At 50.1% G+C, this 26,155-nt stretch overlaps 4 protein-coding genes across 4 annotated transcripts; 1 reads left to right on the top strand and 3 right to left on the bottom strand.

The window, feature by feature from the left end:
• Positions 1–883: 883 nt before the first annotated feature.
• Positions 884–9,721, bottom strand: LOC104474768 (gametocyte-specific factor 1). The gene is made up of 7 exons (XM_086766756.1): positions 9,617–9,721; positions 7,703–7,800; positions 5,332–5,458; positions 4,261–4,347; positions 3,750–3,810; positions 2,747–2,835; positions 884–1,468 (listed from the first exon to the last, which is right to left on the bottom strand). Coding segments are annotated over exons 1-7 (486 nt in total). The 5' UTR covers positions 9,639–9,721; the 3' UTR covers positions 884–1,466.
• A 5,585-nt stretch (positions 9,722–15,306) lies between these two features.
• On the bottom strand, positions 15,307–15,859 carry LOC104486023 (feather keratin 1). The gene is made up of 2 exons (XM_010128554.2): positions 15,761–15,859; positions 15,307–15,621 (listed from the first exon to the last, which is right to left on the bottom strand). The coding sequence occupies exons 1-2, from the start codon at positions 15,857–15,859 to the stop codon at positions 15,307–15,309; spliced, it is 414 nt and encodes a 137-aa protein (XP_010126856.2).
• A 2,536-nt stretch (positions 15,860–18,395) lies between these two features.
• On the top strand, positions 18,396–19,194 carry LOC147597778 (feather keratin 1-like). Its single transcript, XM_086766616.1, has 2 exons — positions 18,396–18,470; positions 18,853–19,194. The coding sequence occupies exon 2, from the start codon at positions 18,874–18,876 to the stop codon at positions 19,192–19,194; it is 321 nt and encodes a 106-aa protein (XP_086622742.1). The 5' UTR covers positions 18,396–18,470; positions 18,853–18,873.
• A 3,512-nt stretch (positions 19,195–22,706) lies between these two features.
• On the bottom strand, positions 22,707–23,437 carry LOC147597777 (feather keratin 1-like). The gene is made up of 2 exons (XM_086766605.1): positions 23,366–23,437; positions 22,707–23,051 (listed from the first exon to the last, which is right to left on the bottom strand). Exons 1-2 carry the CDS (start codon positions 23,435–23,437, stop codon positions 22,707–22,709), a joined length of 417 nt encoding a protein of 138 aa, XP_086622731.1.
• Positions 23,438–26,155: the final 2,718 nt, after the last annotated feature.

Genomic DNA, 26,155 nt, shown 5'->3' with positions numbered 1-26,155 from the left:
ACCGCTGGGGGAGGGAGAGCCAGGGAGCTGGGCTACCCCACCGGACATGAACCACACACGTAGACACAGCACAGCCGCGAGTGCATCTCTGGGGGAACACAGGCACCCTGCGTTCATCTCCAGACTGCGGGGAAAGCAGAGGTGATAGACGGAGAAAGTGGTGCCACTGGCTGTGACCAGGGGATTGCGTGGACTTGTAGGGACTTCTGGAGCCAGCAGTAAAGGGCCCGGAGTCCCTGGCAGCGCAAACCGCCGAGTGCAGGGTCTGTGAGAACCAAGGGCAGTCTGCGAGAACCAGTCATCCGTCTGGACATTGACCCCGAGAGGACGTGTGGCTGAAGGCAGAGCACCCTCCTCCTTCCTCCACACAGCAAAGTGAAAAATAAACAAATCTGCACGCAGGCCTGGCTCTGGCCATGTGAGTGGGGAGGAAAGGGGCTTACTTCACCCCAGCAGCCCAACGATAGACAATACTAGGATTTTAAATAGTCATAATGCTGGAGGAGGGTCATCTTTGTGTTTTACATCCTTTCCATCTTGCATTCCCAAATCACTGCAAGGAACAGAAAAATTACGGGTTTCCTGCTCTTCACAGGCAGTGGAACGTGCAGGACATGCTTGTGGAAGTTGCCCAGAAGGACACAGGATTTCAGATCTCGGAGCTCTGTCATGCGTTGGTTGCCCTTACCCTACACGACAAACGCACTTCTTGTGCTCTCCATCCCCTGATTATTGCAGCCAGGGGATGTTTTGAATTTACAGCCACGACCTTCCAAGCCCATCTGGTCCTTTCCAGTGCTTACTGAAAAAGCATTTACTTATCTAATAGAACAGTAGTATAACAAATCACTTCAGATATCTTTTAGAAATATGAGTCCAAGAGTATTCATAATCCTTTTATTCTAAATTGCCAACGAGAACCTTGACAGAACTGAACTTTAAAATAATCCTAATTTTGCACATTCTGGTCAACAAGTATTATTTCACATTGGTAGTAATACAAATGGTGAAAATTCAGTATTTGGAGGAACGTTCTTTTCAAAATGTGAAAGGCATTAATTTCTTTCTATGTAAGTACCGAATCTGTTTTCTTAATTCTTTGATTGCATATTTAGAGCCCATTTTGTACTTTGCATCCATTTTTGGAAATCTACTGCTTGATACAAACATTTATAGAGTCCCAAACGTGTATTTTTAGTGACTTAAACCATTCCTGCCTCCTCTGCCCCTCGCCAACAAAGAACAGTTACATTAGAGCTCTCAAACCTGCTTTAAGTGTTAGAAAACTACAAAACCCCAATGGAAACTAGACAAGTGCTTAAGTGTACTCTTTAACTTCATCTGTTTGCTATTAGGCGTACTGTAAGGAATTCACAGAGGATTCCCCAATATTGTATGGCTTGAAGCACCGCGTACCCATGTGACAAAGTTAAGGCTTGAAGCTGCCCAGGAGCGATCACGATGCTTTCTAGGAAGAAGACAGACGTCTCTGTAAATTACCATGTACTTTAAAACCAAACCTGTCCACTTTAAATACCCTATGCGGACAAACTCAGATGCTGATAAGATAAAAAGCAAAAAGTGCATTTTACAGAGTTGGTGCTGTGTAAGTTTATCAGTCCATTTACTCAGTAACAGTAACAAAGATCATGAAAAGAAGATGAGGGTAACTTATGAAACAAATGCTTGGGAAAAATTTGGCAACCAAGGACAGTTTTGCAAACACAAATGTTGCAAAAACACGTCATGCAGCAACAGCCATGTCTACAGAGTCCGGCCATCAGGTCCAGAGAACACCTGCCATCCACTGGAGCTCTGTGGTCCTAGAAAGGGGGCCATGTACTGCTGGGGGAAAGAGCTTCCAGAGGGAAGAGACTAAACACTCCAAACTCTGAAAAGGGCAAGACTTTTTTTTTTCCAAGAGACAGAGAAAAACACAAGGATTTCCTCCACTCCCTCAAGTGAGAGTGGCCTTTACTGAAGCAGCACTTGTCACCTGGGCAGCACGGCTTATCTACAAGGGACATTTCAATTTGGTTTGGCAGATTCAGCCTAACGCTCTGGCAATTGCACAGTCACTGGCTTGTGCCTGCAAAGCCCTGAGAGTACCTGGTTTAGCTGCTCCAGCTGGGAAACAAGACACCTCAAGCACCTTTAAGCTTTTGCTTTGCTGCTCATGGCAAATAACGGTTTGTGATTTCAGCACCAGACACTTCAACAGGGGAAGCTCGCTCCCTCCCTTCCACCTCCAGAGGTAATGTGATTGTTTTTGTTTTGTTCTCCAGCAGTGCTGGTTTAAGCAGCTCCAGCTTTACCCCTGCTCTGACTCAGCTGTGTCTGACAGTGAGCAGAGCTGCACAAAGCAAGGAAACTATTTGGTTTCAGTCGTGGAGCGGGTGGAGGGTGGGGGGGTGAAAGGAGGTAGTTTAGATAGTGTGCAAGGACTTGTTCAGAGAGACAGAGCCAAAGTGGCTGGGGAGCAGGGCTGCTTAAATGAGAGCACTGTAATGCAGGGCCTGTCAAGAATATGAAATAAAGAATATAGGCATGCTTCAAAGCAAGGATACAGAGGATGAGCCAAGCACCAGATTCCCTCAAAAGCTGCTCTTGAGGAGGGAGTCATTACATACTACCCGCCCCCCCATCGATGCAGCAGTGGCCATAAAGCACCGCTGCAGGCAGAGATTTCAGAAACTGTCACTTTCTACAGAAGCCATAGTGCCAAAACCACATGCACAGTACTTACAGCCCTTCCATGATACGGCGTATGGGAAGGACTCAGGAAGACGAACTCTTGAAGGCAAGCAATTCTTCTGTTCAAAGGTGGTACTGGAACTGAAAGACTTCAGTTACTTCTCCTGACAAATGCACTTGCTCTAATTTATGCATTTTACTACAGCTTGGAAGAGAGCAGGGATACAAGGGGACAGTACTTTGCCACTCAGAGGTGGTGGTGCCTAGAAGAGCTATATCTGCTCTAAACACTAGGAAGTTTTCCAAAAAGCGTAACGAGTGAAACCAGATGTCATGGTTGTTATGGAAGGAGAGGTATATCATGGTTAAGCTCACAGAGAACTGCAGAGCTGTCAGGTACAGGACTGCTGCTGCACATGGGCTTAGACAAACCTTCAAACATGCTTGGGCAACTCTGGTGGTGTCACCACATCTCGTACACTGCCTGCAATCACGATCCACTGTCGGATGAATGCAACCAGTCAAGACAGCTCCATTTGGTTCACAGCTCCTCACTCCCCCAAACTCAACCTATGATTACGCTTTGCAAAGGCCAAGAGGGAGGATTTCTGCTAACACAGGGCCCTAATGCAAGCACATCTGCCAAGTCTGAGGTGGCAGGAGGTCACAAGGGACTGCTAGCTAACCATTGGCTCAATAGAAGCTCAGTAACTGTTAGAAAAGGCTCTGCAGGGAGGCACTTGGCCACATTTCCAAAGTCAGCATAAAGGCTCAGCACCTTTCTGCCCTCCACATAGGCAAGCCATCCAGCAGGAACTGAACTTAGGCCACGGGCAGGAAGAGCACCCTGCCAGACGCAAACAAGAGCACAGAGTATCTGTGTTCCTAAGGGCTTCATATGAGCAAGCCAGTAACACTGAGCCAGCGCCCTAACAACGTTCACTGTTTATCAGTATCCCTCCTTGCAGGGTTTGTACAGCAGCTGGGTTGCGAGTAGGCGGCAATATTCCTCTCTACAAAACATTGTGGTAAGGTATCAAACTCGCATTCGCTACCTGTTTATGCCAGAGTTGGTCATGCCCCAAACAAAAGGAGAATCTGACTGCTCCAACGACTCTGCAAGAGGAAACAGATGTTGTGGCTCAGAACTAAAACTCCAGCAAACACTATCATATCAGGAATATCTCTGTCAAATTTCTACATGTTCAAGAGGGAGTAAAACTTGATCCAATGATGAATGTGTCTGCTTCACTGTCATTTAACCAATGAACATTAACGTTACCACGTTTCCGTTGTCATCATTGCAGTAGAAAAGCTTATATGGAAAGGAGTAGCTGCTTGGAAATATATCTCCATGCCAATTACAGGAGGCATGTTGTACAGTTCTCCATACCAAGAAAAGCCTGCTGGGTGGAGAGATGCGTGTTTTCAGGAATAAGCACAAGCAGAGTGTCCTACAAGCAGGACCTGAGGGAACAGCGTCCCTGGACTCACACTGTCACAAGTGGAGCTGGAGGACAGGACCAGGGAGAAGGCAGGAGTGTGGCAGATGGGGAAGTTCCTCACCTGTTTCCCAGTCTTCATCGCACGGAGGTGCCTGCCATGTGCTCACAGCATTCATCTGCTCTCTCTGGAACCCGGAGGACTGATTCGCTTCAGGAAGAGAGAAAACTCAGTGACTAGCAGTCAATCCTGCTTTAGGGGCATTAAGTGTTTTGGATCAAGCTGTAAACCAGCTTGTTTAGAGGAAACCCTGCACAACGCAAACAGGTTAGGTACACCTAGGAGCCAGGTACCAATCTGAAATTGAGCAGCTTCAAATTTGCCTTTTTCAATGAACAGGAAAAGACTGCCCCCTGGAACTCTGCAGCTGGAATGCTTGAGTGAAGAGGAATCATGCTTACATGAATGCAGGCATCGCTGGTAGCCTCAGTGCAACTCTACAGAAGGCAGAGAATCATCTATCTGCTCTGTAGCATGGCAATAGTTAAAAAGCCACTGCAGGGGATGGAAAAGACACTGCGTAGCACAGGATGCCTTCCTAAATATTTTGGGGGTTTTGGACAGCCCCCCTCCCACCTTGTCTCACTAAGCAGGAAACTGAAATCTTAATTGTATGGCAGATGAAGCAAGCGCAGCAGCAGAGCTGCCCCATCTCTTGGTGGAAGTGAACTGTTCAGCTTGTCCCGAGGGAGAACAGCTGCAGGGGCTGCCACAGCTTAGACACTGGTTTAGTAGGAATCAGCTCTTCGCACAGCATCAGCGGTTGAGCCTCAACAAAGGGAGATCAGCTCTACAAAAAGAAGTACCTGTCCTTCTGGTCATTAAAGCATTCCAGCTGCTGCTGGAGGTACTTCAGTGTGCACAATCTAGGGTACAACCTTTTTATTCAACAAGCCTGGTAACAAAATATGTGTGAGGACTACTGCATCTGCAATATTCTCATGTACCTGCCCAATAAATCAAAGCAAGTAAGACCCACGTTTCCCCAAAGCTGCTGTGTCATACAAAACTATAGACAATAATTTGACTCCCTCATTTGACTAATTTTTGGTTATTCTGTGAGCTATCCTTACAAACAGGAGAACTCAGTCCCTGTGGTGAACAAACATCTTGGAGCACGGGTGGTTCTCTTACCTATGTCTTGCTCAATGAACCCTTTGTCAATGCACTTTGTTACGTGATCACTCAGGTCAGCTCGAGGAACTAGATGGCGAGCGTTGAAGGGGCACGTGGCCAATTCCTTTGCAACTTCAGGATAGCTCTAGACAAGGGAAAAGCCAAATCACGTGCTATAGCTCTCAAGTTCACTTATCTCTTGCTAATCCATAGAAAAAAAAAAAAACAAGGATAATTGTGATGTTGGTTTTAAAAAAAAAAAGAAAAAAAAAAGACTAAACAAGGAATAGCAATATATTGTTCAGACACTTACTGAAAACGCAAAGGGAAACTAACAGGACTGTTCTTTCAAACACAGTTCAGTGAGGAACTCAGCCACCCTGGAGTTGACTGAAGTGAAACACACCCTCAGCTAAATTCCCTACAATCTGCTGCAACACGGGTGATATGGCTGCACGGTTTAGAGCACAGAGGAAACTATTTTAAAAACAAAAGGGGAGAGACGTTATGCAAATCTATTCAGATATTTTTAAAATAAGCAGGCAGAGAAATTCCTTAAACCTTTCAAAACGGTTAGGGAGCTGGTAGCATTCCACCTGCAGGCTTTGGTGCTACAGGATTACCAGTCAAGTGACACTTCATCACAGACAGGTTCTACTCGCAGTGCTCAGCTGTTACTACAGTTAATTAGTTCACCTCCTCTAAGTGATACAGCCTTTACTGGGAAAAGCACAACCTTGCCCCGTCCGAGTGCCTGCCTGGCTCTGGCACAGGCAGCTCTGCTGGTCAGGGATCAGACCTGGACCCCAGGCAGAGGCGCCTGGTACAGACTCTGCCTGAGGCAGTGTCTTCTCCACTACCACCGATACCTGACCGCAGCTCAGGCTGCAGGCGCAGCTGCCATTACCAGGCGCATACAGCCAGGGTTGCTGTGAACTCATGTGTCCATCATTTCCTTCAACTACCTTGAGCAAGCCATTCTGGCCACACAGCAGCAGCTTCTCAATGCTAACACAGTGCAAGCTGAGAGGATTCAGCTTGCTTTGCTTGCAGGGTGCCCGTTTGTGTGGCAGGGCTGCATTCTGCACAACGCAATGGGAAGCGGAGGCAGGTGGAAGCATTTAATTGGATTTTACGCATAGGGTATGCAAAGGGAATTCAACAAACTACCAAGCAAGAAGGACAATCTGCACCCAGATGCTTGCTGCTGAATAACCACACAGTGGCATCTTCAGATGGATCAGATTATAATCCTCAAACCCTTCTTCTGCTAGTTACTTACAGACACCGACTCTGTCTGATTGGTGAGCACTCTCACCTCATCCTCCTAACTAGGTAAACTTCCCAAAACTGTCTGATCATCAGCCATGCAACACAAGAACAAAACCGGCACGGTTAAAAGCTTACTTACCAACATTGTTCACCTGGCTGGCATACACATTCTTGCCAAAACTTGCAGGGGGTTAACAAGGAAAATTTCAGCTCTCTTGAATGCTGGAAAGATGGAGGTACTAGCTGCTTAGCTTTGCCCACCACTTTCACTTGTTACTTAATATTTTTAAGGCACTAGTTCCACCAAAATTAATTGCTTATAAGCAGTGATACCAGGACACATACCTTACGACCACATCTTAACTGGAGAGCACAGCACTGCTATACTATTTTAAAAACACATTGGCAAACTTAAAGAGGAACAACTGCGTTTTAGAAGCTCTCAGCAAAACCCCAAAGCTCAGACAGATGCTAGCACTTGACAGGTTTAAAGAAAATAAACCAAGAGGACAACAAAGGAGAAAAGAGGAAGGAATGCTTCCCGTTAAATGTTTTGTATTCAGATTCTGCATAAAAGATGGAGGAGGGAAAAAAAAAAAACCAACAAACCTCTCCCGTAACTGCTGAGCTCAGGATGTGCAGTTTCTGCCAGATGCACATTAAATAGTTATTAACAAAACAAAACAAAAAACCCCTTGCTATTCAGCTGCAATTCCAGCATTTAAAGAATGAATTGCAACATCACACCAGTTCTACTCTGACTAGCCAGAAGGGGTGCACATAGCTCAGACCGAGTTCTCCTTTCAGCTTAAAGTGGAAAAATGTATCTGACCTTCATGTCAGCTGCTGAAAGAGGCCAGAATTTCCTCCTTGACTGAACCATGAAGAATCTGTATCTCCTTTCAAGAGAGTCACACTGGCCTTGGGTGAATTAATGTACGTTTGAAGCTATTCTAAATGAGTAATAAAGGTATGCAAAATAAAGGCTAAAAAAGGCTGTTTGTCAGGAGCTTAACTCCAGCCAGCCAGCAAATGCTACAAGAGCGAGAACATACGCATCATATTTACAGGCACAGGATTACTCCCATTCAGCGCCTTGTTTGGCAGCCCAGCTTACCTTCCTACACTTTACAACGTGATAGGGAAATCGAGAGGCTCTGATCCGATGATGCTTATTGTATGGGCATTGCATTAATGTCTCTGGATCCAAAACATCTAGTAGAATGAAAAAAAACAGAGAGAGAAAAAAACCCTAGTTATAAAGACAAGATCTAGCATCACTAGCACAGCAAAGTGGGGAAAAACACACCAAACATCAGGGCTGTGATCTTAGGGAGTTAAACCAGTTGTTCTTAGTTTGAAATGATTCATCAAGGCAAGCACCTGGTCTGCACACCCAAATTCATTTTGAAGATTGCAGTGACTGGGATGTTCGTTAAAATAGACGGAGAACAGTCAGTAGCACTGAGCATAACAACTCTTTAAGTTACCATATTAGGCAGGTAACCACACTTACTCAAAGTGAACAAGGACAGCGGTACTTTTCCTGTCTACCTGAGAGGAGAATCAGTGCGGTGATGACACACCCACCAGTGCCCTCAGGAGCATCATCACTCTGCATCACATCTTTTTTGATCAACAGCTAGTTTTGCTGGAGGAAGAATGCCAGACCATTTAGTTTCACTTCTGAGGAGGCAGCGTGCCTAACACGGTGCACATGACTTTGAAGTGAAATTTTTCATAAGCCATGCAATTATTTAGGAACTAAGGAGTTACTAAACTGGCTAAACTACCTAAGAATCTAGGCACTGAACAGTAAAGTGGTACGAGTGCATGCATACATGACATAAATTTTTGTCTAACTGTAGATAAAGTATATTAAAATATAAATATTAATATATTTTTAAAACCCCACATTTCTATACTCTCAGTGAGGAAGAGAGGCAGCCAGGAGACACAGGTGTCTTCTGCTGCCTGTGGGTCTGTTTGTGGGGTACCTAGCAGGGAGCCAGGCCAGGCAGGCTTCTTTCACCCTTTCTGCTCTGCCACTCTTTTGGCACAAGCTTTTAGCACGTTTAGGATTTGATTACACAGTAGCTTAAACAGATCTAAGTATGGGCTGCTGCTGTTTAGCCTCTCCCCTGCCATCACATCCCCTTGTCTTCACATGCATTGGTGCTTGATTGTCTCAACAGCCGGGTCAGGGAGCAGCATCAGCCACAGACTGACAGCTAGTTAAGATATTGTTCCACAAGTCACACTGAGCAGGCTTCACACTATAAGCTACTCAAAAGGAAGGAAGGACGGACAGACCTAATCCTTCTTTCCCTCTCAGCTGTGCAGCACTGCTGCTGTCAGCTCTGCCACCTGTGTGCACCTCTCGCCTCCATTAACCAGTTCAGTCATTAGAACAGCTGAAGACCACAGACTTCTTAATCGTTAAGAAGGACTGACAAGCTTTGTACTGGTTCACCTGCCCTGCAATCAGAAGTGGTTTCTCTGTGTGAACTGCCTCAACAGAAGATCAAACCAAGTGCATTACTCATAAAAGGACAGAAAGGGGAAAGCCCTCATCACAGTACATAAAACAGCAATGAGAAAAAAAACAGAGGAGCTGGCTTGATCGGGTAAATAGATGCAGTTAGCACAATGAGCAAGGCCTCCACAGCAACACCATGTGCAAACGAGACCCTTGCCCCCAGCCATACTGCACACAAACACAAACCCACAACACTCCTAACGCTGTCTGTCTGGAGCCAGCTACAGGCGGGAGCAACGCTCTAACCAAATTCCATCATTGTACTCACATACTTCCTAAAGGTCACACCCCATCCACACCAGAAGCACACCGGGCATGGCATCCACATACAACACTGGCCTTGTTAAAATAATCAACGACCCACTGGGGCCTTCTTGGCCCAGGCCTGCTGCCGCGGGGCCAGGCCACGCTGAGGCCGGGACCTGCACGCAGCAGAACGCCGGCTGCCGCTGCCTCCCCCTTCCCCCTGCGAGACCCCACCCCGAGCCTCACCACAGTCATCCTCCAGCTCCATGGCGGAGAAGGGCTCCGAGGAGCTTTGGGGGCGGGGGCCCGGGGCCTGGGTCAGGGCCGGGGTCGGGGCGGCACCGCCTCTCCGGTAGCGGTGGCCGCGTGCCGCTCGGCGCCTTTTGCGCACGCGCACCTGTTTCCTAGCAACCGCCCCCTCCCCGCGCGAGGCCCCTCCCGCCGCGGAGCGGTTGGCTGCGCAGCGCCGGGGCCTGGGTCGGTGTCGAGCGCCGTCTCCCCCGGGCCCGGCCGCGGCCGTGCTGCGGGGCCTGTTTCATCCACAGCAAACCGCGCTTCGGGGCCCCTCCTCGCCACCGGCGCCCAAGATGGGGACTCGAGACCCCTTCTCCAGGCAGGGAGAGCGCGTCCCTGCCCTGCCAGTCTGGGAGGAGGCTGCCACTGGGGCGGGGCTGGCCCCCTTGTGCTGCCCGCTCTGCCGCGGCTGGTGGGCGGCCTGGCCTGCTGAGCTGGTTCCAGGTGGGCAAGGTCGTTTGGTTACCCCGCCTGATTTCTGCCCCCACAGGTCTCTTGCCTCACAGACTCTGAGCAAAGAGAGCTTCGAACAAAGGCCACGTTTTTGCACCTTGCTCTCAGGCACATGTGACACATGAGGTAAAAACCTGAGGTTTTACCGTCAAATGAAATCAGAGATCCCTGCTGCTTCCTCTTCCCACATTGCTGGGTTCAAAAACACTCACCTTTGCCTTATTATTGCCTCATTTTGCAATCAAAATATAAATGTTCAGTGGATGTAGAAATGAATGGAGAGATACTTTTATGAAGCAGAAGGCTGGCAATGCAAGGGCCTGGATTCTGCGAACCACCACGCAGGTCCCTTCAGCAGCTGGATGGGGCTGAGACCCAGTGGTTACAGCACAGCACCTGCCTGAGCGCTGGCTGGCGTGGACTGCATTCGCGAGCAGGTCTCAGGCCTGCCTGTGCTGCTGTGGAGTGGGATACAGCAGGCCTGGAGAGCATGGACGTGCATGGAAGATGGCTGGTTATGAAGGTCGTGAGCTCCCTAGGGGCACGGACATGCTCTGCTCCCTGAGCGGGTACCTGCCCTGATGATGTGTACTGCCTTTCAGGGTTGAGGGAAGGTGTGTTTCCCACTGTAGCGTGGTCTTAGCTTCTCTTTCCAGTCTCCCTTTTTTCCAGGGTAAGAAGAGACAACCAACATCTGAAAAGAGTTTGCTGCTCTTTGGAGGTCAGTGTAGACTCTACTGTGTTGCTACATTGCAAAGTTTCCTGGTAAAACCATGCCAAGAGCATCACAGCATGGTGGCACGGAACTCATCCATTCCCATCCGCAGACTTTGATGCTGCCCACAAAGCACTTCTAGAGCAATTTGGCTTCCAGGACTGCATCTCTGCTGTGACCTTTCACTGGTTCCAGTTGGGCTCTGAACTGGAAAGCCCCTCTGGGACATATTTGCAGCTAGTTCAAGTGAATGTAGGACCCATGGATTGAAGACATATCCATGGAAAAGCCTGCTGTTAGGCTGAGACTCTGGTCCCCTTATGCTGCCCACTCTGACACAATGAACCCTCCCTAAAGGCGTGGTGAAATCTCTCCAGAAGGTCTGGGTAATCAAGGGGTCTCATCGCTGCCCCAAGCAAGTGGTTGGTCTCCTAGGATCCCAGTGGGATCGCAAACTGTTCTCCTATGCATGTGAATTTGCAAAAGTGGAGGGAAATTTTCAGCTGAGACACATCCTCATCCTGGCTCCTCTTGGGCACTGGAAAGTCTCCTGCCGCTGTTTCTCCCCAGCACTGTAAGTAGCTGATAAGCATCACCTAGATCTGTAATCCTTGGGAAGGCGAGTCACTGCTGTGCTGATGCGCCTAAGGCTCATCAAAACTGTTGTTTACTTTCTGGCTGACTGTGCCCTCTGGGCTTGCATTCCTGAGATGCCTTTTCATCTTCCATTTGGTTGTCCATGAGAAAACAAACTCTTCTGACTGCAGCAAATCTGCTATAGATGCCAAGTTAGGGGACACAGCTACTCTGGTCAGGTACTTGAGGACAAAAGGCAACAAACCAAGAGATTACAGAGCCTACAGAGAAAGTCAACTTGCGCTGCTGGGTAAGTAACACACACCGACTATATTTACTGCGTAGTCCTCCTGGCATTCATCATGCTGTGAAGTTTATATCCATGACAGCGATATTCATCAGCACTGCTCTGCCATACAGAGCTGCACCAACACACAACGCTGGCCAGCATTTTGGCCAGCATTTTCTTATGAAACTTGTTTTGCATTCATATGTCCTCTATACATCCCCGCGCCATCTAAAGTGAATTCCTGTTGTAGCTGAACAGATGTTCTCAGTAGTGAGACAGGCAAGGGATGAGAGGCTCCTGATTTATAAGCTAGGTAGTTTTTCGGCAAAGAAAACAACACTTCAATTTTCTCCCTCTAAATGAGATTTTGGGAACCATTTGCTGTACAGCTGAAATCATTCTTTTCTCCTCCATTGTTCTGCCTCTACCTCTGTCCTCCCTGGACAATATATGCTTACAGCCCACATCTCCTCAAGGCAAGAGCCCTTTCTTGGAACTGGCTTCGAATGAGGAGACTCATATGGATGTGAGCAAAAGGAACTGACCTTCAATCTGCTGATTTTCTTGAGGGGAAGAAGATACACTAGAGGGTTTCCCACTGTTTTATTTAGAAGTTATTGGACAAGTTTTCTGCCAGTAAGTCCTGCCTTGTTGTCCTGATTTCAGCTAGGATGGAGATAATTTTCTGTATTTTGGATTTAGTATGGGTTTTGGTATGCAGAGAATGTTGATAATACACTGATGTTAGTTGTTACTAAAGAGGCCAAGGACTTTTTCCAGCTTCCCAGGTTTCGCTAACATGCAGGTGCAGGAAGCTGGGAGGGGTATAGCCAGTGCAGTTGACCCAAACTGGCCACAGAGAGTGTTCCATGCCATAAATGTCATGCTCAATATATAAGTGGGGGTTGGCTGGGGCACAAGCTTCTCGCTCCTTTGCTTGTCTCAAGATCGTTTTTTGGTTTTCATTTCTGTGATTGCAGCTCAAGATGGGCTGTATTGTTCATCAGGTTGTTGGGTGGTGAGAAGTTGTGCATCATTCGTTTTGTGTATTTTAGGATCCCTATATTTTGTTATTATTATAATCTTCCTTTGTTATCCTAGAAAACTGTCTTCATCTCAACCCAGGAGTTCTTCGTTCTTCCCAATTCTCTCCCTCATCCTGCTGGGGAGAGGGAGGGTGAACAAGCAGCTGCGTAGTATTCGATTGCTGACTGGGGTTAAAGCACAACACGTGCCTAATTTAATTCCAGGAGATTACTGAAGACTTATCAATGCTGTCTGATAGTAGCAACAGCAGAACCATCTTAAGGTACAAGAGATAGTGTGTTTATAGAATCGTAACAGTAGATCAGGAGAACAGTGTAGGCTTCTCTTGAACAGAAATGTTAACAACAGACATTTTCAAGCACAGAGAGGCTTGTCTCTTCCTGTCCTTTTATCTGCAAAAATACGTAAGATCTTAAACCATTTCCAGGAGCCTGAGATGGACTGCCAAAGGACTGAGATGTTTCCCTGCATACATGGTCTTGCAGTGGTGTATCTCTTGTCTGCACTAATGCAGATCATAAAATAACTCTGACCATTATGTAAACCCTTTCAATCCCCATTTCCAGAATGTTCTCCAGTCAGGGAATGAATGACATGTCTTGGATGCCTGTTCTGAGCTGCCTGTTGGGCTGCAGAATCTAAAGCGGCCATTACTGATACAAGGATGTGCTATGCTCCCTTCTCAAGGCAACTGGGAGAACTTCTGACAGAAAATTATTTCTTCACAGTCACAGCTCACTCAGTGACAGAACATGCATGACTTCTGCAAAACTCACCCTGAGTTTTTGGCATCTTGCCTTCCATTCTTTCTTGTTTCCACATTTGCTCTTCACCTCTTTTTTTTTTTTTTTTCTTGAAGAAACGGCAAGCAGAGGGGAAAGCAGCTCCTCACTTCATTGCTGACAGTCTGTCCTGACAAGCCTTGAAGTGCTGAATACTATGTGCTGCTCTCCAACCATGGGGATAGTGAAAAGACTCTTCCAAGTTCAGGAGTATGCGTTGCTGTCAGTTCAAGAGATGTAATGAACATGGCCAACCTCTTTGCCAAGGACGCTGAGCCATGTGTGTCTGCTCCCTTCTTAGACTGATTAGCCACTGCCCCTGCAGCAGACCCTGCCCCTGGGGGGAAGATCTCTTCAGTGGGGGAAAGGTTTCTATTGATGTAGTTCTCCAGCAGAAGACATTTTCCTGACTCACATTTGAACTTTTGCGTGCAAGGGGCTGGAAGATCTGTGTGGAGAAAGTTGGCAGTTTCTCAGCTACCAAGCCAACTGCTTATTAGGAGTCTGGGATGTTCCTTCATCATCATGCTCAGGAGTGTCCTGAAGAACTTCAGCAGGTCCCCTTCCTCAACTGCAACTCTCTGTGCAGTCTTTCCTACTGGTGACAGCACTGCTTTGGAAGTCTTCTGGACTCCCCTTAAAGAATGATTGGCCACAACCTCCTACCTCTCCTTGCCCTCAGTGTCTCTTCAGAAATTTTCCCCAGGAAACTCCCAGCATAGATGGAAGTAGGAGGACAACATGCACTGTGATCCTGTTTACCTCATTGTCACTTCTGCTGTTCTCTGGGAGTTTTCTACCTGAGCCTCCCCCCTGCAGCACAGCAGCATCCAGAGCAAGAGTAACTCCCTTTCCTTAGCCCTTTGAGACTTGTGGAGCTGCTGTGCTCCCAGGATCTTCCGCAGGTCACGCTCCTCCACTGAGCTTGGGAGTGGCCATGTGCACCGTATCATGTGCAACAGGGCATTTCTGGGCAGGGGCTGTGGCGGAGTCATGGATGCCTTCCTCAGCTGCCAGTAGCAGTGCTCCAAGGGGGCCCACTGCACTGTATCCAACCCTTCTTTGCTTTGGGAATGGTGAAGGCTCCCCATGTGCCCCATGCACCCCTAACTTCTCCAGAGAAACGCACCTCATCCTGACTGTGTGTCTGGAGTGTCCGCACAGGGAAGGACCAGACAGTAAGAGTTAACGGTCATTCTCCTAACAAGCACTGCACAACCATCTCCGGAAACTCCCTTCCAAAACCCACTCCTGTGCAACATCTCTCTCCCTGGGCATCTTGGGAGAGCGTCTGCAGAGGAAAGGATGACACAAAGGCAGAGGCTGGGATGCAGCAGAACTTTAATGAGTCAAAAGAGGGAAAGGATGTCTCTCTGAGTGGAAGTCCTGGTGCAGGGAGCACCACGGGCAGGCAGGAGTCTGCACCCCATGGCTGTGGCAGGCATCTCGTCACGTATCCATCTGCCTACCCCAGAGGAGGAATAGGGCCAGCAGATCCTTCCTATGATGGCTTTGTGGAGCTCATAGCCCAGGGGACCACAAGCGAACTGGGACACAAGAGGGAGAGGAGAGAGTGAAAGAGGGGAAACGCAGGCATAGGCCATGCTGTCTGAGAGTCCAGAATGGCCTTGTCCTTTTGCAAGGGGTGCTCGAGTTGCTGAGCCCCTCTGAAAGCAACAACCTGATGCTCTGTCTCCAGCTGGTACCATCTTGTGTGTCCTGGAGGCCTTCCCCAGGGCCATTGCCAGCAGCTTTAGCAGGGGAGGCACCTCCTGCTGCACTAGTGGCTGCCAATGCTTGAGAGACCCAAGCCGGAGAGACCAAAGCCCCCAGAGGAGATGGGCACTCCCTCAGAGCTGAGGATGCTGCCAACGGCAGCAGAGGTGGAAGATCCCACGGCGGTGTTCTGCGGGAAGGAGCTGAGGATGGGGCCGGGCAGGGTCACCACCACCGCGGGAGGTTGGATGACGACGTTGGAGTCCTGGCACTGCCTGACACAGGGCTCGTTGCAGCTGTTGGCCAGCGGGGTGGGGCCGCAGGGCTGGCATGGCAGGCACGGGCTGTAGCAGGACATGTCTGGTGGCTGGAGGTGCACCTGGGAGAGAGGGCAGGGGAAGTGGTGGATGAGGAGAAGCGTGTCACCCCAACATGACTGAGGCAAGGCACATGCTGCGTTAGGACCTGAATGCTGCTCAGAGGAGGACAGAAAAGAAGAAAAAGGGCTTCAGACTCACCTGATTCTCAAGCAGAAAGAGATGAGAGAAGTGGATGGAAGACTGAGTATTTGGGCTGGCTTTTATACTGCTCCAGCACCGCTCCAGGTGTGCAGTCATGCTATACACAGGCAGTAATTTTCCAACACAGTCTCTAATTGAAGACATCCCAGCCAATGGCACAGACTCTCTTTTGGTTTTCCACAGTTCAGCGCTTTCATATTGATTTATGCCATGTCCATTTCCTTTTGAGTCTTCTTTCAAATGCTGAGATGAGAGACTCAAGAATTTTCAGGTCAGGAATGCATCATTGTGGGCTGAAGACGTGACCCAGTGCCTGGACAGAGATCTAGTGGAGGCAACTAACAATGGCCTGAGATTTTCTTGTGGGATTTTGTGTCACCCTGTTCAAAATAAGGGGTCCCACATGCTCCGATGGTCACTGGTCTACTTTCCAGGGAGTGGGCTGCAGTGCTCATTTTGAATCTCCTCCTCCTGATTCTCTTGCTTTTGGGGCAAATCTGTCAGTCTGCTTGGCCATTTCTTCTCTCTGAGCAATCTCTTGTACCTTCAGCACATTAGGGTTATTTCTCTGTCCAATCTATGTGCAAACTATGAAGTTATCTGTGTAACTTCACGTATATGCATGCACACATATATTTTCTCACTTGTGTGACTACATTCATTCTTGTATGAAAATTATTTGTTTTCTGTGAAGGCTGGATATATATGCATGCTTAAGTGCATGCATGAGCACCTGTCTGTGTGTCCCTGTGTACTTCTCCGCCTCAGAAGGGGATGTGCTGGTCGTGGCAGGGGCACTCTGCAATTTGTTCATGAGCACCACAGAGCAGCAGGTTCCACAGGCCAAAAGGAGCCTCGTGGCAGCTGAACAGCAATGGCGTGGACCTGGCAGCACTGAAACACAACCTCTGGCTCCTGATCTGTCCTTTTCATGCTCCTCCAAAGCTCACAGTCTGCTACTGCAGATTTCAAAGCCTGGCAAGGACAGTTTCACACCAGTTTGGAAACTCAGTTTGATTCAGTGTATCAACTGTCAAAGTGTCTTAGCACTACTGTCAGTCACCACTCCCTGCTTCTCCAGGCCAGGATACATCTCCTCCCAGTGTTAAGGAGCTAAAAACAATGGTGTTAGCTTTACGTACAGGAAGCAGAGACAGTAAATCCTGCCCGCCTCATGAAGGGCACTCCTGAGTGAATCTACTTCTGTTGCAGTGTCAGCGTTGTCCAGGATGGGACGTAGGCCACTCATTTCCAAGTCAAAGCCATGGACACCTCTGCAGCTAATTGAGATGACACTGAGCCGGGCAGGGGCTGAGACCTTGAGTCACTACCACACACGAGGACAGATGAGCTAGTGTCACTGTGCTTTGAGAGGAAGGACAGACTCTCTAGGCTGCAAAGGGAGAGCCAAACAGCTGAGCCAAATGATCAAACATCATTTGATCTTCAGCCACATAGAGCTTTTATGTCCCACACTGAAATCCTGTTCTGCCAGGAACTGCCTGGGAGGGAAGGATTGGCTGCTTCATGGCCACATTCCCCAAACACTGCTGCTATCCTACAAGGAGAACTCTTTTCCTCAGAAACTGTTGGCAGTGAAAGGAAGGGCACTGCAGGAGAAGGAGAAATGTTCTCCTTGAACATTTCTGCAAGTTCTCCTTGAACTGCTTCTGCAAGAAACTTCTCTGCATTTTACCTTGGGCTGTTCCCCTCAGTAACCTTCCTCTTCTCCAGCCAGGCTTTCCCTGTCTCTAGTCACTGTGTAGTGGTGCTTGCTGGTGGGGAATGGGGTGTGCAACAGCAGAGACAAGTTCTCTATCTGTGACTGAATCCCCTTTTGCTCCATTCCTCCATGTCCCTTGAACACTCCTGGGCATATTTCTGCCCACACATCATTTACCTTGATGTAGAAAAGAAGCATTGGCTTTGGGCTGCTGAGAGGCTCCAAGAGGCAGGCTCTCACTCTGCTGATTCCATTCCCAAGATGTTTTATCCAGTCCCTGAGATATGGATGTGGGGATCCTGTCACCTCTGGGTGCTACAGCCACTTAGATCTCCCAGTCTAGGTGGCACACAGAGAGACCAGAGAGGAGAGGAGGCTGAGAAAAGGGGGAAATTTCTCCTCAAACCAAGCAGTATATGGAGAAAGAGAGCTGAAACCAGCAGCACAGCTCACCAGCATGAGGAGTGACTACCACTGACTATCAGAATGAGCTGGGGTAGAGGGAAAGAGAGAGGGAGTCCTTGTGCATGGGAATCTGTGGGTATACAGCTGAAGACTGCAATACTTGGACTACCTAGGGCCCTTCCTGAAAAAAAACAGTTGCAAATGAGCCCACCAAGGTATGCCAAGATGGTGTTCCTTGCCCGCATGTGTCGTCTTCAGCCCTTGAATTCTCTCCTCAGCACTGTTGCGTTCCTGTCCCAGAAGGCCTTGGGCCTCCCATTCCAGCATTTGGCAGGACTGTCTCTGACACAAAGGGCATTTAATAAATGAGGAAATGAAAAGGAGGCAATGAAGGAAACCAAATTACAAGCTGTGTGATTAGGAAGGATATTCTCCATTTAAGAAGAGTCACTTGGAAAATTACCATCCACACAAAGACAGCCTCTGTGCCTGGAGTGGTGCAGAAGCAGTATAAAAGTAAACCCAAAGCCTTGTTCTCTCATCCACTTCTCTTGCCTTTGTCTCCTTGGGAACAGGTGAGTCTGCAGGCCTTTCTGCTTCTCATCCTTTTCCAGGCTGAGATCTCACATCAATGGACACCTCAGATGATGCCTGCTCCTTTATGCCACAGCAGGACGTGGTGGTCCTTGTCATGGAAGTAGGAAGGAGGAAGAAGGTCTAGAATGGAGAGAGGCTGGGTCTTGTCTGAGATGTCTCCTGAGCTATGGGCTTGATGGGGACCTCCCTGGGCTTGGTTGCTCTTGGGAGGGCACTTTAGGCTGAGGGAAGGGAGAAGCCCACGGATATCCCTACAGAAACTTCAGCTCTCTGCCCAGCATGTGTCTTGGCACCCTCAGAGTGGGGTGACAGGCTACTCCTCACCTACTCATCGTGCTCTGCTTTCCCCTGCCCTCTCTTCCAGGTGGAACTCCAGCCACCAGACATGTCCTGCTACAACCAGTGCCTGCCATGCCAGCCCTGCGGCCCCACCCTGCTGGCTAACAGCTGCAACGAGCCCTGTGTCAGGCAGTGCCAGGACTCCAACGTCTTCATCCAACCTCCTGCGGTGGTGGTGACCCTGCCCGGCCCCATCCTCAGCTCCTTCCCGCAGAACACCGCCGTGGGATCCTCCACCTCTGCTGCCATTGGCAGCATCCTCAGCTCTGAGGGAGTGCCCATCTCCTCTGGGGGCTTTGGTCTCTCCGGCTTGGGTCTCTCCAGCATTGGCAGCCGCTACTGCGGCAGGAGGTGCCTCCCCTGCTAAAGCTGCTGGTGATGGCCTTGGGGAAGGCCCCCTGGGACCCCCAACATAGTACCAGCCTGGGGACAGAGCATCAGATTGTTGCTTTCAGAGCAACCCGAGCACCCCTTGCAAAAGAACAAGGCCATCCTGGACTTTCAGAAAGCATGGGCCATTCCTGCTTTTCCCCTCTTCCATTCTCTCCTCTTGTGTCCTTGTTCTATTGTGCTGCCCTATGCAGTCAGCACCACAAAGCCAACCTAGGGGGGGACTTGATGGCCTGTTCCCTCTATGGGACAGGCAGATGGACACCTGGTGGGGTCTCTGCCACAGCCATGGGGCACAGACACTCATCTGCTCCTGGTTCTCCCTGCACCGGGATCAACACTCAAAGTGACCTTGTTTCCCTCTTTTGACTCATTAAAGTTCTTATGCATCCCAGTCTATACCTCTGTGTCTTCCTTTTCCCTGCAGATGCTCTCCCAGGATGCCCAGGGAGAGAGATGTTCCTTGGGGTGATTCTGCGAGGAGGTGTTTGGAGATGGTTGTGCAGTGTTTTTTGACACAATGATTGTTAACTTAAAGACTGTGTACAGTCTTTCCAAAGTAGATGGTCTTCAGAGGCTGGCTGGGCATTGACATGGTCGTGTGAGGTGGTGAGTCATTGCCTTTGCAGGACTTAGTTTTCTCTTTTGTCATTTTCTCACTTCGACTGTCCTGATCTTGACCCAAGGGTATTTCACTCTCTTTCTCTTCCAATTCTCCCCCATCCCACTGGGACTGGAGAGTGAGAGAACAGCTTGTGGGGGCTTAGTGCTTGTGGAGGTCAACACACTACACAGAGCCACAGGTCCTTGCCCTGCTCCTTCCCTGCCTGTGCCCAGGGCTTTCTGGGAAAGTTTCTGGAGAGAGGAAGATGAGGAGAGACTCAGGGCAGGAAGAGAGGCAGCGGGTGCAGGCTGAGTGTTTCAAAGGGCTGTCCAGGAGCTCTCTAAAACAGCAGCAGAGGCTGCAGAAAGACTGGCAGCTGAGATAGGGGAGCAGCTGAACTGCTGCACGACACAGCTGGGCCTGAATGGCAACCGGCTTGGTAGCAACCAGTCCTGTCTCTCCAGACATCCTTCTGCCCCTGGCAAGCAGCAGCCCAAAAGCAGGACCAAGAAAAAGTGCTTTTGTGGTAACCCTATCAAAACAGATGTGACTTCCATCACTGTTCCTGGACACCAAGGACTGTCATCAACATCCTGGGTTATATGGGCAGAACCTGAGCTAAGAGATAGAAAGTAGTGACTATCCCACCCTGCTCAGCAGTTGTCTGATGGCATTCTATAGAATCATAGAATCATAGAATGGTTAGAGTTGGAAGGGACCTTCAAAGGTCATCTAGTCCAACCCCCCTGCAAGGAGCAGGGACATCCCTGACTAGATCAGGTTGCTCAGAGCTCCATCCAACCTGCCCTTGAACGTTTCCAGGGATGGGGCCTCCACCACCTTTCTGGGCAACCTGTTCCAGTGTTCTACAACTCTCATTGTAAAAAATTTTTTCCTAATATCCCATCTAAATCTACCCCCCTCTATTTTAAAACCATTACCCCTCATCCTATCACAACAGACCCTACGGAACAGTCTCTCCCCATCTTCCCTGCAGCCCCCTTTAGGTACTGGAAGGCCGCTCTCAGGTCTCCCCGGAGCCTCCTCTTCTCCAGGCTGAACAGCCCCAGCTCTCTCCGCCTGGCCTCACAGCAGAGCTGCTCCAGCCCTCTCATCATCTGCGTGGCCTCCTCTGGCCCCTCTCCAACTGGTCCATGTCCTTCTTGTGTTGGGAGCTCCAGAACTGGACACAGTACTCCAGGTGGGGTCTCACCAGGGCAGAGCAGAGGGGGAGAATCACCTCCCTCGACCTGCTGGCCACACTGCTGGAGATGCAGCCCAGGACGCGCTTGGCCTTCTGGGCTGCAAGGGCGCATCTAGAACACTACTCTGATACAAGAAAGGTGTAATGCAAGAAAGACTTTGACCAAGAGGTGTGAGTTCAGTGAAGGGTGTCCAGGATGGTGAGGAGCTGGAGCACTTGGTTGGGGAGGAGAGGCCATGTGTACGGGACTTGCTGAGTGTGAAAACAAGACTTTGGTGGGAGACTTAAGAGAGCTTTGGAGTAGCTATGGTGAGGTCCTCCAGAGGACAGATCCAGGCTCAACACTGTGGCAGTGTGTGGTTGGAGGACTAGGGACAACGGGCTTACGCTGAAAGAGGAGAGGTTTGGACTCGATAGGAGGAAAATGATTTTCACTAAGAGGAGAGTCAAGCAGTGGAACAGGTTGCCTGGGGAGGTTGTGCAGTAACCCTCCTTGGAGCACAAGGGCTTGGGCCCGACGACCTCTGGAGGTCCTTTCTGACTTGATTATGCTATGATCCTGTGGTCCCAGGACTGCCTTTTTGTGCCTCTGCCTGCTGGGTCTAGGGCCAGCAACGAGGAGAAGGGGCTCAGCTTCCTGGCCAAGGAGATAGGCAGTGTGCAGGAGCTCTCCTGAATGTTCTGTGGAAGGAAACAAAAGAATGCAAAAAGCATCTTAGTACCAGCTAGAAGACCACAAGACATGTGGACTCCAGCTATTGGGATAATGTTTTCTCAAAGATGCTGTGGCAGTATGTTCCCTTACGGTTCTTATTCTTTTATTTTTCATTAGGTCCTCATCCTGCAATTCCAAATCTTAATACTTTGGTTAGGACAGGTTCTCCTAGGCTTTACTGGGAAGGCATTGCCTCTGCCTTGTCAATAACACATTCATCCCTCCTCTTTCCGCCTATGTGCTTCACAGTGCTGACCTTACCAAAGAAAAAGAAAAGGTGTACACCACAAAGTGGTGGCAGTGACTGAATGACATTGGGGCATTCTCTCCTGATATACCCCACGTAGGCAGAGAAGTTTAGAAACCAGAATGTACACCCAGTTCATGACTAAGACTACTCAGTGCAAGCCTGCGTTGACAATTGCTGCACAACCATCCCCAACACCCCTCTCCCAGAATCACCCCTGACCAACATCTGTCTCCCTGGGCATCTTGGGAGAGCGTCTACAGGGGAAAGGATGACAGAGGCATGGGGTGAGGTGCAGAAAAACTTTAATGAGTCAAAAGAGGAAAATGACGTTGCTTCGAGTGGAGGCTGGAGTTCAGGGAGAACCAGGAGCAGATGAGAGTCTGTGTCCCATGGCCGTGGCAGAGATCCCACCAGGTGTCCATCTGCCTGCCCCAGAGAGGGAGCAGGGCCACCAGGTCTTCCCTAGGGTGGTCTTGTGGTGCTCACTGGGTAGGGGAGCACAGTAGAAAAAGGACACAAGAGGGAAAGGAGAGAATGGAAGATTGGAAAGGTAGGAATGGCCCATGCTTTCTGAAAGTCCAGGATGGCCTTGTCCTTTTGCAAGGGGTGCTCGAGTTGCTGAGCCCCTCTGAAAGCAACAATCCGATGCTCTGTCCCCAGGCTGGTACTATGTTGGGGGTCCCAGGGGGCCTTCCCCAAGGCCATCACCAGCAGCTTTAGCAGGGGAGGCACCTCCTGCCGCAGTAGCGGCTGCCAATGCTGGAGAGACCCAAGCCGGAGAGACCAAAGCCCCCAGAGGAGATGGGCACTCCCTCAGAGCTGAGGATGCTGCCAACGGCAGCAGAGGTGGAGGATCCCACGGCGGTGTTCTGCGGGAAGGAGCTGAGGATGGGGCCGGGCAGGGTCACCACCACCGCAGGAGGCTGGATGAAGACGTTGGAGTCCTGGCACTGCCTGACACAGGGCTCGTTGCAGCTGTTGGCCAGCGGGGTGGGGCCGCAGGGCTGGCATGGCAGGCACTGGTTGTAGCAGGACATGTCTGGTGGCTGGAGGTGCACCTGAGTGAGAGGGCGGGAGAATCAGAGCAGAGGAGATTGTTGAAGAGCAGCGTGTCACCCCCCATGAGAGACCCAAGGCATGAACTGGAGACTAGAGTTGGAGGTTGGGCAGGGAGGCCGTCAGGCTTCTCCTTTCCTTCCCAAAGCTCAGGAGAACTCAGCCAAACCTCTGCCTCTCTCCATGTCACACATTCTGCCCCCTATCCTCTCCCATGGCAAGCAGTTCCAAGACCCTGCATGTGACAACAGAGCACGTATCGGCTGAGAAATCTCAGAGGAGGAGGAGAACAAGGGGAAGGAGTTTCAGACTCACCTTGCTCCCAAGACAATGGAGGCGAGAGGAGTGGATGAGAGGGTGAGAAGGTCTTGCTTTTATACAGCTCCTGCATCGCCCCAGGTGCACAGTCACTGCATGCAGGCACTAATTTTCCAACAGACTCACCTCCAAAACAGAATGTCCTACCTAATGCCAGAGGTTGTGTTTTGGTTTCTGTCAACACTGCTGTTTTGTTTCCTCGTTTCTGACATGTCTACTAGGCTGGGATGAGAAGCTGTTCTGGTTTTATTTAGTGAGGGGGGCCTAAGGTGGTAGCTTCTGTAGGAAACTGCTAGAGGTTGCTCCCCTTTGTACAGTGGACACGGCCGGGCCCAGTGTGGACCCGCTGCTGGCCAAGGCTGAGCCAATTGGTAGCAGAATGTCCCGTGATAACGCCTCTGCGATAACGTATTTAAGTAGGGGAAAACAGAAAAAGAAGGAAGAAAAGATGTGAAGCAGCTGAGCGGGGGGCAGAGACGGGGAGGCGCGAGCCTTGTGGGCCTTGCAGGCCTCACCTTCTGGCCTCCCGCTGGGCAGCCGACTGGGCCCAACTCAGCCCGGCCTCGCTGCAAGAAGTGGAGAGGAGATGAGAAGTTGAAGTGAATAAGATGTAAAAAGGATCCTGAGAGGCGTCTGCCAGCCTGTTGTGAGGAATGGCTGCAGACACCAAGGTCAGTGAAGAAGGATGGGGAGGAGTAACGCGGCTCCTGGCCAAGATTCCCTTGCAGCCTGTGGTGAAGACCATGGTGGAGCAGGTTGTCCCCCTGCAGCCCATGGAGGTCCACAGAGGAGCAGAGATCCACCTGCAGCCCATGGAGGACCCCACACCGGAGCAGGTGGAGGCCTGAAGGAGGCTGTGGCCCGTGGAGGGCCCGCTGGGACAGCTGTTCTAGAGGGACTGCACCCCGTGGAAGAGATGACCCACGCCGGAGCAGTTTCACGAAGGACTGTGGCCCGTGGGAGGGACCCCACGCTGGAGCAGAGGAGGAATGCGAAGAGTTCTTCCCCCGACGATGACACTGGCATAAAACAACGCATGATGAACTGACCGCAACCCCCATTCCCTTTTTCCCCCCTGTGCCGCTCGGGGGGGAGGTAGTAGAGATAATGTTAAGCCCGGGAAGAGGGAGGGGTTGGGGGAGGTTATCTTGTTCCCTGTCTCATTCTCCTGCTAGTTTTAGAAATAAATGAATAGTTTTCCCCAAGACGAGTCTGTTTTGCCCATAATGGTAACTTTAAGGATTTCTCCCTGTCCTTATCTCAAACCTCGAGCCGTTTTTCTTATATCATCTCCTCCTATTCTCTCGGAGGGTGGGTGGAGTGAGAGAGAGACTGCGTAGTCTGGTCCCGATTGGGGCTGAACTATGACAGAAGCCCAAGAATTTTCAGAGCAGGGAGACCTCAGTATGGGCAGAAGACAAGCCCTTAGAGGAGTACTGTGGAGCTGGGTTCTTCCTCACTGTGTGAGGGGTGTGTTGGGGCTCGGGACATCTTGTACCTCCCACTATCCTCAGACCACCATGCACTTTGGCCACACGCTTCGGACCCTGACCAGCAAGAGAGGCAATGGCCTGGCCATTTTTTGAAACACACTGACCATCCTGCGAGCCTCCTGGACTGTGGGAGTGCCAGTGAGAAGGTCGTGATGAGAACAATGACCCTTAGGACTTTCTGGAGTTGTGTACTTGGGTACTGCCCAGTGCTCAGAGCTCATTTTCCTGAGGCTGGGAATGAGCTAACCTGGTGACATGGCAATTCAGCCCTCATGGGATGCGGATCTGCTGACAGTACAGACCTCTGGCCTGGTCTCACACCAAAACGCTGCTGACACATGGCCAAGCCAAAATTAGAGTGTGACTCGCCATGAGTAGGCAGAGTCTGTCCCAGGAAGCTTGCCTACTGAAGGCATTCCCTTGCTGTTCTGGGATGCGTCCCAGCTGCCTCCATGTCTGCAGGGCAGGGAAGTGCATAGCCTCCTTGATGTAGTCTGAGAGTTGTTTTTGTACTCAGGGATCTTCTGAGCACATCCCCTCCTTCAGCGTCCCCAGGCATGGGTCATTGCAGGGTCCTCCCAACCCTCACTCCCTGGGGATTTGGAGGAACTTTCCTTGCCCCTCAATGGTGCTGGTTTGTGCTCCAGGCTGAGGAGGCTTTTGGGACATGGGAGGGGAGGCATGCTGAAGCATTAATGCCAGGAGAAGACATATCGCCTGGGACTCAGGGATGATTCTTGACAGGTGGGGATATGTTTTCTGCAACCCTTTCTTTCCCTCCATGGAGCATTCAGGAGCCTGCTCTTTTTGGCCAGGAAGATGAGGCCTGTGCGTCTGTTCCCTTCCACTCTCCAAGCCTCTCCCCAAAGCTGACCCTGTCCCTGCAGGCAGATCTACCCAGAGGAGGTCTGTGGGCTCTAAGATTGTAGCAGTTCTGTCCCCAGTTCACACTGATGCAAGAGATTCTTCCCTTCCAGGTGCAGGACTTTCCATTTGTCATTCTTAATGTTGTGAGGCTTCTATAGGCCCATTCCTCCAGCAGCTCTATCCTGGAGCATATCAGCTGGGGTTGGCTTTTCTCAGGCAGTCCTTGGTTTGAAGCCTACCCACTGCTGAGAGAGCTCCCCCTCCTTCCTTCAAGTCTTTCAGAGGGCACAGTGACCTGAGACACCTTTTTGGTGAAGACTGAGACAGAGAAGACTGCTCTCAGCCTGCTCTCTGTCCACTCTTCAGAAAATCAGCTGCTCCCGTCAGCAGTGGGCCCACATTTTCCTCCGACAATCTTCAGCTGCTCTTTT

Source organism: Chlamydotis macqueenii, chromosome 25 (assembly GCF_036417535.1).
Source record: "Chlamydotis macqueenii isolate bChlMac1 chromosome 25, bChlMac1.mat, whole genome shotgun sequence".
Lineage (NCBI taxonomy): Eukaryota > Metazoa > Chordata > Aves > Otidiformes > Otididae > Chlamydotis > Chlamydotis macqueenii.
Note: the sequence above shows the minus strand (reverse complement) of the source record. Positions and strands in the feature narration are given on the sequence as shown.